Source organism: Limulus polyphemus, unplaced genomic scaffold (assembly GCF_000517525.1).
Source record: "Limulus polyphemus unplaced genomic scaffold, Limulus_polyphemus-2.1.2 Scaffold1430, whole genome shotgun sequence".
Classification (NCBI taxonomy): domain Eukaryota; kingdom Metazoa; phylum Arthropoda; class Merostomata; order Xiphosura; family Limulidae; genus Limulus; species Limulus polyphemus.
The window spans coordinates 260145-275741 of NW_013667040.1; the positions used below are offsets into that span (position 1 = coordinate 260145).

The 15597-nt window shown below is 34.3% G+C and overlaps 1 protein-coding gene across 1 annotated transcript in view; it reads right to left on the reverse strand.

The window, feature by feature from the left end:
- The window catches only part of LOC106463527, a 28431-nt gene extending 15890 nt beyond the window's left edge, over positions 1 to 12541 (reverse strand). The window contains exons 1-3 of the mRNA XM_022391048.1: positions 12496 to 12541; positions 5445 to 5510; positions 2269 to 2655 (exon numbers count right to left, since the gene is read on the reverse strand). Of these exons, the coding sequence (XP_022246756.1) occupies positions 2269 to 2655; positions 5445 to 5510; positions 12496 to 12541 (499 nt within the window). The remainder of the gene's footprint in view (positions 1 to 2268; positions 2656 to 5444; positions 5511 to 12495) is intronic.
- Between the last annotated feature and the right edge of the window lie 3056 nt (positions 12542 to 15597).

Genomic DNA, 15597 nt, shown 5'->3' on the forward strand with positions numbered 1-15597 from the left:
CTTATATTAAAGTTTTTCTTCATTACCCATTTAAGCCGTCTCCAGCCATTATTAAACTCAATCAATGATGCATAGTTAACCAGAGTATAGAATTTGTTTTATTAAGGTCATTCAATTGACCCCCATAACATACGTTCACGGCAGTCGCATCATCGTCGAGAGCAATGTTGACCGACTTGAGTCGACATCCTTAAAATATATTTATGAGAAGAAAAAGTAGTTTTTATCAACGTATTTTTGTATAATCAAATACTTTTATATTCAATTCCTTTATGTTTAACATAAACATTTTGTTAATTTTATTAATGTACTTAAACTTAGAAAAGCCCCCCAGTGACACAGCGGTATATCTGCGGATTTACAATGTTAACAACCGGGTTTCGATACCCGTGGAGAGAAGAGCACAGATAGCCCATTGTGTAGCTTTGTGCTTAAGTTTTAACAAAACAAAACTTAGAAAATGTTTTAACCAACTTTTAACATAAAAAAGTTGACAAAAGCCAAAACAAGAGAACTTCTCCTTATTCATACTTTTAAGCAGTTCCGGCTCCAGGATTTCTTAATTGGAGAGGGGGCAATGGGACCAAACCTAAAATCAAATTAATGGACGGCATCAGCTTGAGGAGGTGCAATGGTGACCCCCTCTCGCACCGGTCCTACTTTTAAGTCAGTCAAAATGTTCCTATTCTAAACAGAGAATCGGTAAACTTAACTGCAGCAACATAAAAATAAGAAATAGCAGAAAACAGACTAGTTTGATTAAATTAGCCATAACCAAATTGGTGTACTGCAAAATAAATTAAACTGATTCTTTATGAACAAATAAGGCCTGGCATGACCCATTGTTATAAATAAAGCTTGTTGGTTTCACCCATGGTTACAAAGAAAGATTGTTGGTTATTTATATTGTTATAAATAAAGCTAGCTGGTTATATACATTTTTATAAATAAAGCTTGCTGGTACTACCTATTGTTATGCGTTAGGGTATTCGATTCGCAATATGTGAGTTGCAGGTTCAAATCCCGTCACCAAGCATGCTCGCCCTTATCAGCCGTGGGGGGTGGGGCGTTACAATATGACAGTCAATCCCACTATTCGTTGGTTAAGAGTAGCCCAAGAGTTGATGGAGGATGGTGTTGATTAGTTGCCTTCTCTCTAATTTATCACTTCAAAATTAGGGACGGCTAGCACTGATTGTCCTCGAGAAGCTTTGTGCGGAATTCAATAAAGCAAACAAACAAATTATAAAGAAATAAGTATAGTAAAAACGTTTGTTTCTCAGTATTTAGAAACTGTATTCAACATAATTTGAAATAACCATTTGAGTTTGAATGCTGAACCAAAAAAATATTTGAACTCCTAATAGGTTCCAAGCTTTATTCCAAGACGACAATAACAAACACCATCAAATCTAGCTTTGTTCCAAGACGACAATAACAAACATTTACCATCAGACCTAGCTTTGTTCCAAGATGACAATAACAAACACCATCAAACTTAGCTTTCTTCCACGACGACAATAACAAACACCATCAGACCTAGCTTTCTTCCAGGACGACAATAACAAACACCATCAAACCTAGCTTTGTTCCAAGACGACAATATCAAACACCATCAAACCTAGCTTTGTTCCAAGACGAAAATAACAAACACCATCAAACCTAGCTTTATTCCAAGACGACAATAACAAACATTTACCATCAGACCTAGCTTTGTTCCAAGACGACGACAACAAACACCATCAGACCTAGCTTTGTTCCAAGACGACAATAACAAACACCATCAAACCTAGCTTTGTTCGAAGATGACAATAAAAAACACCATCAAACCTAGCTTTGTTCCAAGACTACAATAACAAACACTTACCGTCAAACCTAGCTTTGTTCCAAGACGACAATAACAAACACCATCAAACTTAGCTTTGTTCCAAGACTACAATAACAAACACTTACCGTCAGACCTAGCTTTGTTCCAAGACGACAATAACAAACATTTACCATCAAACCTAGCTTTGTTCCAAGACGATAATAACAAACATTTACCATCAGACCTAGCTTTGTTCCAAGACGACAATAACAAACATTTACCATCAGACCTAGCTTTGTTCTAAGACGACAATAACAAACGCTTACCGTCAAACCTAGCTTTGTTCCAAGACGACAACAACAAACGCTTACCGTCAAACCTAGCTTTGTTCCAAGACGACAATAACAAACACTTACCGTCAAACCTAGCTTTGTTTCAAGACGACAATAACAAACACTTACCGTCAAACCTAGCTTTCTTTTCTCTGTCTCGAGCTTCGTCCTCGCCATGTTTGGAAGACTGAGTTTTCGTTCCTTCGGCTGGTCTAGCTTCAGTTATCTTTTCCAGAGCTGCACATGCGCGGAGGACATACGTGGTGACTTGCTCCTGTTTATCTTGTTTGGGAATGGTCACCAACCTCCAGTACTGAGCGTCTAGCGGAATCACTTCCTTAATCATTGATTTAAATAAAGCATATCGACGGAAGATATTTCGTTCCGATTTGGAAGCATCGTACTTTTCATGAAGTGTTGTTAAGAACAATTTAACTTTGCTATAAGATTCACTTACTTTACTAGTTACATTACGAAGACGTTCGTTGGTTTGGATAGCACCTTCACGGGTGTGATCTGAAATAGAAATATTTCCGATTCTTTAGTACTGTTAAAGTATCTTGAATACATTGAAGTAAATGCTGGAGTAACGTAGGCATAATTAACTTTAAATGAAAAAAGTTCTAAAATTGTATATATTTCTTTGGTCAATGTTTCGTTAAAAGCATTGCCAAAATACATAGTATTATTGGCCTGGACTCAATACTTTTTTGCTGACAACTTTAGCCTGATAGCAGATATTTTTCTGCTAATGGTTATATTATGTCCTGAAACAAATAAGTAAAGTATATTACAGCTTTTATAAACTTTCTGTGCTAGAAAATAATGCTTACTGTTTATGACAAATATAGTTTAGAGACCCTGGTTCTTATCTGCTTATCATCTCACAAAAATTTATGATAAACATAGTCTAGTTCTTAGCCTACAATCTCCTTACTAAAGTTTGTGATAAACTTAATCTAGAAACTTTAGTTCTTAGCCTACTATCTCCTTACTAAAATTTGTGATAAACAGTAAGGAGATAGTAGGCTAAGAACTAAAGTTTCTAGATTAAAAAGTTTGTGATAACTTAGTCCGTAAAAGCCCAGTTCTTAGCCTACTATCTCCTTACTGAAGTTTTTGATAACTTAGTCTGTAAAAGCCCAGTTCTTAGCCTACTATCTCCTTACTAAAGTTTGTGATAACTTAGTCTGTAAAAGCCCAGTTCTTAGCCTACTATCTCCTTACTGAAGTTTGTGATAACTTAGTCTGTAAAAGCCCAGTTATTAGCCTACTATTTCCTTACTGAAGTTTGTGATAACTTAGTCTGTAAAAGCCCAGTTCTCGGCCTGCCATCCTAAAATTCGTACTTTTCCAAGTGTATTGGAAGAAATTTGATAATTTCCCAAAAGCTATAGATTTTCTAAATTGTAGTCCAAGCTTACAGATGTTATATTTAATTACTACATTATAAAGTGTTCTGAAACAGGTAAGTAAAGTATATTACAGCTTTTATAACTTTTCTGTGCTAGAAATAATGCTTAGTGTACACTTTAAGTTTTTTGTTGAACTGATAAGTTTAACACAGTGATATTGAGTCATATTTCAGAATAACTTTGGACTAACCTTAATACAGCTGATCAGGTGTATACAAATATACCCTAATGTGGAAGCTACGATAAAAGTCAGACAATGAAACGAGACTTACCATATTTCTTCTTCCATTTACCTCCAGATAATGCTTTAAAAAGTTGGATTTGAGAAATCTTTTTCCTTAACACAATGAACAGATGGCCAGGATAAATTATAAATTTGGTTTCGATACCTCCATTTACTACATTCTACCTTTCTATTTCCTCAGATCTTACGTTTTCCTTAACACAATGGACAGATGGCCAGGATAAATTATAAATTTGGTTTCGATACCTCCATTTACTACATTCTACCTTTCTATTTCCTCAGATCTTACTGATTCTTCCGGTTTATGTTTTAAACAACTTTGAATTAAAAGCTTCTGTAGGTTTACACTTTTAAAATCACATTAAAAGTATCATCAAAATATATATTATATACATGTATATAAAATATTATTAATTTTTTTATAAACTGATTTTTATGAGCAGAAAAAATCCTGAATTCTCGGACTCAATATTCCTTTGCTAACACCTTTAGCCTGATAGCAGATTTTTTTTTTTTTTGCTATATTTCCCTCACTGTGGGATTACATTTACCACAATACTTAAATACAGCTCTAGAGGTATTAAAAGTAAACATAGTTGTTGTCTTACGAACTGACAACTAACTTCCTTTGATGATGTCATCCGGATTATTCGTGAGTTATGTCTCACTAAACAGAAGTATGACTCTCTGATTTAAAGGTAAAGTGTCATGAATTAATCGAGCCTTGAATATTTTGACAGTTACGTTTTGCGAGTCAAACTAAACTAACTGTTTTCGCGCATGAATATTGATGTTTAAAATTAACTGACTATTACGTTCAAGTTTATAAAAAAAACTTATTTTATTGATCAAAAAAGTGGACTTTTCTTTCACTAATACAGCTTGCAAAATTAATTCTAGTGCTCGAGTTCAGTGTACACGTTTGCCTAAAACACACATCATAACCTTTCCAAGGAAGATTCTGTGTGAGTCAAAATGGCAAGTTAGTCTTACAAAACACGAACACAATTTGTCTTGAAGACAGGAATATAATGCACACAAACACATCGCGTGACAGCAAAGATTACATCTTGAGTCATGACGCCCTGTATACAACTTACCTAAATAATGACTACATCGTGAGTCATGATGTGAATCTTATGATCTAGTCATACAGAGAATACAAAGCTTGCCTTAGGAGAGACATATTTGTCAGTCATCATGACACGATCTTCTCATATACACAATACCTAATTTACCGAAATAACAACTTCGTGAGTCATGATATAAAGCTTATGATATAGAACTACACAGAATACAAAATTTGTCTTAGAAACGACAACTTCGTGAGTCACAATGACACTCTCTTCTCATACACACAATACATGATTTGGCTTAATGGCGTATTCTTTGTGAGTTACGGTGTAAATCTCATCATACACACATTTCAAAATTTGTCTTAATTAAAAATACTTCGTGAATTATGAGTTATCAAAAAACACACCCTTTTTATCTAAACTGTATCGTGTGTCAAGAACACATAATCATGATAGACACAGGACACGATCTATGAGTCAAGAAAACGCTCTCATGACCAAATAAAGATATCTAAGGAGACGAGAAAGGTTGTTATCGACTCATAAGTACCACAAGACTGAAAAACTTACCTCCACACTCCACTTCTTGGACTAATTTTCTAACAGATGTTGTGAACTTGCCAACAAAGTTGGTACCTGTAAATACAAATACGTGTTTCTCAAATAAAATGTCTTTAATAAAAAAAGCCAGATTATTTCATATAAAAGAATACATATTTATATAAGTGTGTATATTCATGTCATGAACACTAAAAAAAGATATGCATGTATTAACGAGTGTTTTTGTAAATAAACAGGTTTATATGACATACACGTTTTCCCACCAATAAAAAATACTGATTTAATTTAGCTTAAGAATAACGTTAGTAACTCTTATCATTAGAAGGATGTCTAAGACTCGATAGTACGTTTCCTTTAGTAAATATTTATTCTCAAATATAAAGGTAAACGTCTCTATTGCACTAACCAAGGAAACAAAATGTATTTCTCGGTCGCCTGGAGGAGATAATATGCATTCTGATACGTAGGACCTCGTTAGCTTATTTAATCTTATAAAACGTGTAAAAATAGCTAGTTTATATTGTAATTGTAATGTAAAAAAGTAAGTTCAACAATGTAGTAAAACAAACCGTCGACCAGATTTCTTTCTTTACAAAGTAAGAACGACTACACCAGTATTGTCGATCGCAGAAGATAGTGGCATAGGTAGTAGAAAAAGACAAGTGTAATTATGTATAAAATAATAACCCTAAAATATTTTTGTACAAGCAGCATAAAATGCAAGAGCACTAATAGACTTGGGTCTCAGAAAATTTCCTAGCTACTCAGGTGGGTCATGGGTTGTGAGAGTTTGGGACCCCCTGGACTACATCACAAAAAAGAAGTTCAGATGTGAAGAGGAAATAACCACAAGTCTAGGTTTCGAATAGACCCCCTTTTTTCTCTTGCTATGAAATATATATTTATACGCGTTGCTAATCATAAAGTTCACTTACATCAAATATGTTCATATTTTACGCGTTTACGAACGGTACACTTCATTAGATCAGTACTTTGTGTGACATGGCATCACAGTAAGATTGATGCTTGAGAATCGATATAAATCAACATCAATATGTGCGTGTGTGTGTATATATATGTTCCTTATACGTTTCCACATTTCTTGATTAATCAGCACCAAACATGACATAGTGATACAGGATGACACGAAGAAGGTCATGGGGGGTTGGGGGTTGGACTCCCCCTCTAATTTCATATTTAATTTCGGAAAAACTATCAAATCAGCACAACTTTACACAGTGATACAGGATGACATGAAGAAGATCATGAGGGGGAATTGGACACTCCTCCCAATCTAATTTCATATTGATAGAATTCTTGAAAACAGTACGTCTTTCTTTAAGTGTTGGTACCATTATGTATTTTTATTGCGTTTTAATGGTTATTTTGCTAAGAAAAATAAATAAAAGCACAATTTCCTATCCTTTGTTAGAAGTTTGTTTGTTTTGTTTGTTTTTTGAATTTCGCGCAAAGCTACACGAGGGCTATCTGCGCTAGCCGTCCCTAATTTAGCAGTGTAAGACTAGAGGGAGGGCAGCTATTCAACACCACCCACCGCCAACTCTTGGGCTACTCTTTTACCAACGAATAGTGGGATTGACCGTCACATTATAACGCCCCCACGGCTGAAAGGGCGAGCATGTTTGGTGTGACAGGGATTCGAACCCGCGACCCTCAGATTGCGAGTCGAGCGCCCTAACCATCTGGCTATGCCTGGCCAAAAAAGTAATAGTGCCATCATCACCTGGTATTTCCAGATGGTCACCTTTCCAAGAACTAACCAGGTCCGAGATTGAGTGTCTACGAGGATCAGACGGATTTTTTCAATGTGGTATAAAAGATGGCTTACAGTTTTGAAACTAGTGTTCACTGATCACGAAAAAATTTAGTCAAATCAAAGTCCAATTGTTTTATATATATATACATATATTCATAACTGCCTGATTAAATTTGTTTTGGAAGGATGTGTATGTGTTTCTTTTTTGTATTGGTTAAAGCTGAAGTTTATGAGAAAATTTATTTCTAATGTATTTCCCTTCAAAAATATATTATCTGGCGCATTACTACCGTAAAAATGGCATCCTGGTGGTTGAGAAGTGTGAGTGGCACTTTAACAAACCACTTTGGCATTGAATTCCTGTAGACGGGTGGCCTTGGAGTGGCTCCCCCAAGGACAGTCAATTGTGCTAGGGTCAACCAAGTACCATTGTTGGGCGTTCTCAACATGAGTTGTGGACATTGTGTCTGATGCTAGTGTTTGGATATAGTGCTCACGAATCCCTGGTGTTTGTTTGGCATTGTAGTGCATCCCCTCGTAGGACTCCATGGTGGGTGGGGTAAGTGGGCACTGAACACTTTTCATTTTCTTATGTATCCCTCAAATCCAGAAAAAAAATAAAAAAAGGTTAATAGGTAAGCGACCATGTATGGAGGACTCTGGGAGGGCTCCATCCCAGAAGTGGCGCGAATGATTTCTTGAGGGCGTGAACGATTGGGAAAGAGTCAATAGTGCGATAATGAAAAATTAAGCGTTTTAATGTTTTTTATTAATGAAATTAATAAGTAATTACTACAACAAATATATAATTTTAATGTATACCTGTGTGTTATATCTCGTCACGTAATTAATTTTTTCACTCATTTAATATAAAAAAAGATAGAGGGCGTTCGCAAGAAACCATATTTATTAAAGGAAGGTTTGGGAAATGCTGGTATACTAAATAAGCTAGCTGAATTTGAGTACTGTGCCTACATTTTCTATCTATCTCAAAATACGTTTAAAGTTTTTGAGTTTTTTAAATAAAAATACATGTACTGTTAATTTATATATAATTATTTTTAAAGCAGTTTAATGTTTAAAAATATGTAGGTACATTTGCCTACACAATTATCTATATACGGGCATGAAAAAGAATGTCAAATCTGCAGGCAAAAAAATCAAATTTTTATACAATGGATCCAGTTCAGTATAATCTATTCTATCTAAAACTCATATAAAAGAATATTACATGCTGAGATGAATATTATGAATTATATTGTTTGCTACTAACATATTATATAAAAGTATTTTTTTACCAAAAATTCCTTTAGGCTGATTCGTATTTAATTAACACGAAATATAGAAAAGAAACACTCGTTTTGTTTTACTGTTTTATCTAACAAAGTGGTCTGTGGATCTGAGGATCCATGGTTTGCGTCCCGTTGTCATAACAAAATCCCACTCCGCACATTGGGGCCGTGGTTGTGTTATAAGAGTGAGGATCAAATTTCACTATTTGATTAGAGTAGCTCAAGAGTTGATGGTGGGCACTATTGACTAGACTGTCAGTTCGAAATTAGGAACTCCTAGTCCACTTAGCATTTTATTTGTTTTTCGCTTATGAATCTCACGTTTAATGTTATGGTTACAATGGGCTCTGATCACCACAGAATCGAGCCCAGATTTTAGCTCCGAACTACCAGGGGACCTCATGTTTAATACTTGTCACGTATGCCTATAATAATACGTATACGTACTAAAAACTTAGTAAGTACTTTGGCGAGATAATTCTGCAACCTGTAAAACAAGGATATGAAAATGACTGGAGTTCCAGAAGAAGGAAATCAATCCGTTATGAATTTTCTCTGAACTGGCACTGACAACATAAATTTTTTCCAAATCTAATTGAGATGGCACTAACATGTTTTCTGGTTATTTTTTGTCGGAGAATAGATTTTCCTACAAACCAAAGGCATGCCCAGGAGGAATACATTAGAATTGGCCTTGTAAGTCGTTTTCATGCATATCTTTTAAACCAAAGCAACCTACTAGTGGTTAGAACAAACAGAAGAGAAAGTTAACAGATGATATCGCTTTATTGATGGAATTTTTGGAATGCGAAACTATGACCTTGACAACCTCCTAAAATTTCACAACTTCTTAAACATTCAATATGAGTATATCAAATTTACCCTTCAACACGGTATTAGATCCAACAAACTTTCTTTTGTAAACACGCTCTTTAATATGAAAAACGAAATCGCTGTTCATTAGTGTGTACAGTAACTTAACACACACATCATCCTTCACAATGAACCGTGGAGTCATTCTTTGCGAAAACAGGCGCAAAACAAGACTAGAGAATTATCCTTTAGAGCAATGGATATCCGAAATTCTTCACTGACAAAACCTTTTAAGAATTAAAAACAAAAACTAGACTAGTTTCTAAACATAAGCATCACAAAAACCACATCCAAGAAAAGAAAGTTACTTTTAATATACCATGCTATAGCTAATGAAATCCGTGAAACACTTAACAAACCAAGGCTACGATATAGGAAGTAAAAACAAGGAATAATTTTCCAATCTATGTTAACCTCTTTTACTTTACACTTAACCTCTTTTTCTTACACGAAATAAATACAAGAGATAATTTTTCAGTCTATGTTAACCTCTTTCCACTTACAAGAAGTAAAAGCAATGAATAATTTTCCCAATGTATGTTAATCTCTTTCACTTACAAGAAATAAAAACAAGGAATATTTTTTCAATCTACGTTAACCTCTTTTACTTACACGAAATAAAAACAAGGAATAATTTTTCAATCTATGTTAACCTCTCTCTTTCTTTACACTTAACCTCCTATACTTACACGAAATAAAAACAAGGAATAATTTTTCAATCTATGTTAACCTCTTTTTCTTTACACTTAACCTCCTTTACTAACACGAAATAAAAACAAGGAATAATTTTTTAATCTATGTTAACCTCTTTTTCTTTACACTTAACCTCTTATACTTACACGAAATAAAAACAAGGAATAATTTTCCAATCTATGCTAACTTTTTTTATTACAAGAAATAAAAACAAGGAATAATTTTTCAATCTATGTTAACACCTACTACTTACACGAAATAAAAACAAGGAATAAAATTATAGTCCATATTAAACTCTTCTACTTATACGAAACAAATATGTAAAAAAAAACGTCTATGCATGATAAATCTTCTGAGGAGGGGTACGTTGACGAAGCCACCTGTCAAGTGTGCAAGAAACTTAACACAGTAAAAGCAGAAAGAGCTATCCATGATGTATACCAAACACACTCGAGAGATAACTAGAAATCAAAAGTGGAGACCAATTCCCTGTAAGAGCACATGCATAATGAACACACCTTTGCTTACTCCCACCCATCTCTTAAAATCCGAAATCTGTCAGGTGCTACGGCATTCTTAGAAATAAAATATATAGAAGCCCTTCTAATCCAAACAACAGTCTTGATCAAAAATTTTGCATACTGTTCTATATCGATGCTATTGTCTACATGCATGAAGTAGTTACTGCGTAGAAGGAAGCGTACGATTGGACAAACATGTACGAGTTGTTATTCTGGTCTTTATAAGTTATTCTGTGCATTTGTTCGTCAAAACACACATCTCTTTGGTATAAAAGGGTGTGCTTTTGATGTAATCTATTTCAAAATAGATCAACGCTTTGTTCAGATAATTTGTCTGTATTTGGTATAAAGTCATGCCTCGTCACATGCCAGAAGTTATAGAGCATCAGATTGTTCGACTGTCCAGAAATGGTATGAAGCAAACAGACATTGCCAGAACAATAAGGTACCCCCAAGTTACTGTATCCAAAATCCTGAAACGTCATCGGACTACGGGAAACGTTGTTCCAGGAACGTTTACTGGTAGACGCCGAAAAACTACTGCCCGAGATGACCATGTTTTGATCAGGTTAACATATCATGGTCGAAAGAAGTCTTGCAACACCTTATGACAGGAATGGCATGAACACATTCATTCTAGGGTATCCAAAAGAACAGTGAGTAAGAGGCTGGCTGAACAAGGTTATTTTGCAAGAAGGACTTTCTGTAAACCGATATGAATCAGAATTCACCACCGTCACCGTGTTACTTGGGCAAGACAGCATGCCAACTTGCAGTTACGACATGTCATCTTTTCAAATGAGTCCTGTTTCCGACTTGTTAAAGCTAATGGTAGAATTCATGTTCAATGTTTGCCTGGAGAACAGATGAGGGAAGACTGTCATTCCCACAGGAAACATGCACAAGAGGTGGTGCAGTACATGTTTGGGCAGCTATTCACTATGGTGGAAAAACTGCTCTTCATTTCCTCCTGGGAAACGTCAATTGCGCCACCTACAGGCATCACATGAAGATGATATTTCTGCCATATGACCAGTAAAGTCTCCAAATTGTAATCTCATTGAGAACTGTTGGGCAGAACTAAGCCGAAAAATTGCTAACCACGACCCCAACGATGCTACTGTAACTGAGTTGTGACAATTTAAGATTATATAAATAACCTCATCAACAGCACGCCACGTCGCCTTGCGGAGGATATTAGAGTACGAGGAGGACCAACCAAGTACTAAACGTTTAATATGAACTTATATAAGGTTACAGACGCTATTTGTAATAATCTGATGTTATATTTTGTCATTATATGTTTTAGTAAGGTTATGTTGTAATAGGTGAAATGCTATTTATAATAATCTGATGTTATATTTTGTCATTATATATGTTTTGGTAAGGTTCTGTTGTAATAGGTGAAATGCTTTTTATTATAATCTGATGTTATATTTTGTCATATATATGTTTTGGTAAGGTTTTGTTGTAATATAATGCTATTTATAATAATCTGATGTTATATTTTGTCATTATATATGTTTTGGTAAGGTTTTGTTGTAACAGGTGAAATGGTACAGGTGTCTCATAAAGTTGTTTACTGTTCTAATAAATTGTTCATGATGTTCATAGAACCTATCTCAATATACAATTACATATGTAGATGTTTAATATAACATGTATTTCTCAATTTAACAGCGCTAAGTGTATTTGTATTCCATCTTAATAATAATGATCTTATTTGTTACAAAATATGCAAACATTTTAGCCGAGTCTGTACAAACCGTGGATTAACAGAAATAAGGGATGGCAATATACATAAAATCTAGATAATGTTATTATTATCAATGTTAAAATTACTGATCTATAGCGTAACTCTATAATGTCGTAGTTTTGTTAAAGTTTATTTATTTTGTACTTACATTGTAATGTTTTACAGTAGAATTTGGTTAACGTAGTACTTTTCATAACAAGAGCATTGTTATCTTAACGGCGCCATCCTTCTCCAGTCTCCATCTATATAAACTCGAGCAAATTTTTATAAATTATCTTAACCTGTTAGAGTAAGTTTTATGTGTAAATCTTTATCGCTGTATGTATATTAATAATTATTCATAAAGGCATTAGCCGAAACGTTGGACATTAAAAACGTTTAATTTAGTGTCCTGGGGTTAGTGGGCGTTTACTTTAAAACTCCAGTAAGCGCTGTGATCATGAAAATCAGTACAACTTAAGTTACGTAATATCAGTTAAAAGCAAAATTATAAAGGATAATTCCTTATTCTTGTTTTACGCTAATCACCGCTTCTTCGTGGTTGCAAATGAACTCAGTTCTACGTAATTCAGTACACTAAGAATAACCCTTCGTTTCATAACAAGAAGATGATGGCTATCATGATGTAGGATGAGGAGTTGTGGCGTAAGAAAATTAAAATAAAATGGTGTCAGAAGTTTCCGTTTTACAAAATAAACTACCAACGATAACTTTCATGTAACAAAATACAATATTCAAACAATTATGATAAAATGTTATATTTAAAAAAGTAAAATATCAATCAATGATGCATAAGTTAGGTTTAATAAAATACTATACAAAAATCATAATAAAACGTTACTTTTAACTAAGTACAATATCACGTAAAATTGATGAAGGGTTTAGTTTCGAAATGTACAAAAACTAAACAATAATGATCAAATATTACGTTTAACAAAATGCATTACCAATAATGGCCACAAACTATAATACTAAAATCTTATCAAACGGCACAAAATTTTAAATCATATACATAAAAAAAAAGCTCTACAAAAATAATAACCTACATCTTTTAATAAAGATAATTAGAATATCCTCATTTCTATAACAGCTTGAAAACTAATATTCTTTCGGAAATTACGTCAGATTGCATAATTTTTTCCTTCCTCGTTCCTGTTTATGCGTATTTTTCGTTTTTAAAATTAGAGGCGTGTAAAAAAACATTTCAAATCTGTTTTTTTTTGTTTGTTTGTCACGAGGCACACTGTCCAGGAATATTTTCATTCAGTTAGCTGGATGGAAGTATGGGAATAAATAGTTAATCTAAAATTTTATTTGTATTTGCAGTACAAAAACACCGTATAAATTCTATAAATTAAATTGCCCATCACGATAGCCCAACAAAAAATGCACCATTGAAATTTATACTGATGTTCTCCTTAGACTCTTACGATCATGACAGTAAAATATCGTCTAGACACAGGACGTCCTTAAATTATTAACACGAGTTGAAAGCATCCCATCAAGTGGACAAAGAGTGGGCTTCATTTACTTAGAACACTAGGATCAAATGATCCGATCGAGTGGATATGTATGTGATAGAGCCTTTAAAATCTCACGTTGCATCAAGTGTTCCACTCCAAACTTTGAAGGCGGCGACATCTAGTGCACTTTATTCCGTAGGTAAGTTTACAACACGCGTGTTATCCTCTATAATTGTAATCTGACGAGGTTCACCTGTCTACGTAATAAGTTACAGGCGTATAGAATCATCACGTAAAAGTGTTTTATAATCGGATGAATGACTTGAAGACTCTCTATACGTGTTCACAAGCAGACAAACACTTCATTAAATATAAGGTTGCTCAGTTTTATTGTTTCTACAGACATTTATTTACACGTACGTATAAAATAACGAACTCTTAAATTTTGTTTCCTAGCTTTCTTTAGGCACAAAATTATTCACAAAGAGATAACAAGTGGAATTACTAAAGAGTGGTTTAAATTTGAAATGGTTTGTCTTGAACTTTGGATATTTTTCATTTTTGCTTTGGAAAAAATCAATTAGATTTTAATTTAAAATAAATGAGGTCCATTGTAGATTCATTCCACTATAAAAACAATAGTTTCTACTTTAAGTCCAATTCAGAAGTTGGTTCATTTTCTTTTCTTTTTATAATATTAAATTAAAATGCCTTAATGCTAAGCTTATTCCGAATACTTACTGTTCGATTGATTGTCTTTTAATCACTGAACTGTCCAATGTCAAACTTCTCAGATTATATTTGCTTCTGTGTCCCATACTTGTTTGTTTTTGAATTTCGCGCAAAGCTACACGAGGGCTATCTGCGCTAGCCGTCCCTAATTTAGCAGTGAAAGACTAGAGGGAAGGCCGCTAGTCATCACCACCCATCGTCAACTCTTGGGCTACTCTTTTACCAACGAATAGTGGGATTGACCGTCACATTATAACGCCCCCACGGCTGAAAGGGCGAGCATGTTTGGTGTGACGTGGATTCGAACCCGCGACCCTCAGAGAGCGAGTCGAGTGCCTTGTGTCCTATACTATGGAATAAATTTAATTCCTAAAGTTTGTGGTCCATTGTTATATAACCTTTCAGTTAATAAATTCAATATGAAAACAAGAATAATGTATTTGGAAACAACAATATACTTATTTCACTCGTCTATATTCTAAAACACTTATGTAACAATAGTGTTGACGTACTGTAATTAATTAAATTAATAAAATGACGAATACATTTCCGGAAATCACCGACATTTACATACCTGATCTATAGTTCTTTTATACGATGTTAATTATAAAACCGTAACAAGTATCTTGAGAAGAAAGGCAGTGCCATTCTCATCGTTCTGCCTTTTCTAGTAAAGCGTCTTTAAGACCAGAAGCCCATAGTCACTAAATTAATCATCATATAGAAACATATTTATTTAAAAAAGTCAATTAAGTTTTTACTTTCATTTTATAAACCGAATTATTCAGGCAAAATCCACGTGTAATGGGAGTCAACGTTATGTTTTATACTTGAAACCGATGGAAATTTTTGAGATTTATCAGTAGGTGGCTACTCACGAGAGCAGATGAATTAAAACAACATTAAAACATATAAAGCTCATTTTAATAAAACTCGGGCCCGGCATGGACAGGTGGTTAGGGCGCTCGAATGAAAATCTGAGTCCCCATCACAGCAAACATGCTCTCCTTTTCAGCCGTAGTGGCGTTATAATGTGACGGTCAATCCCCCTATTC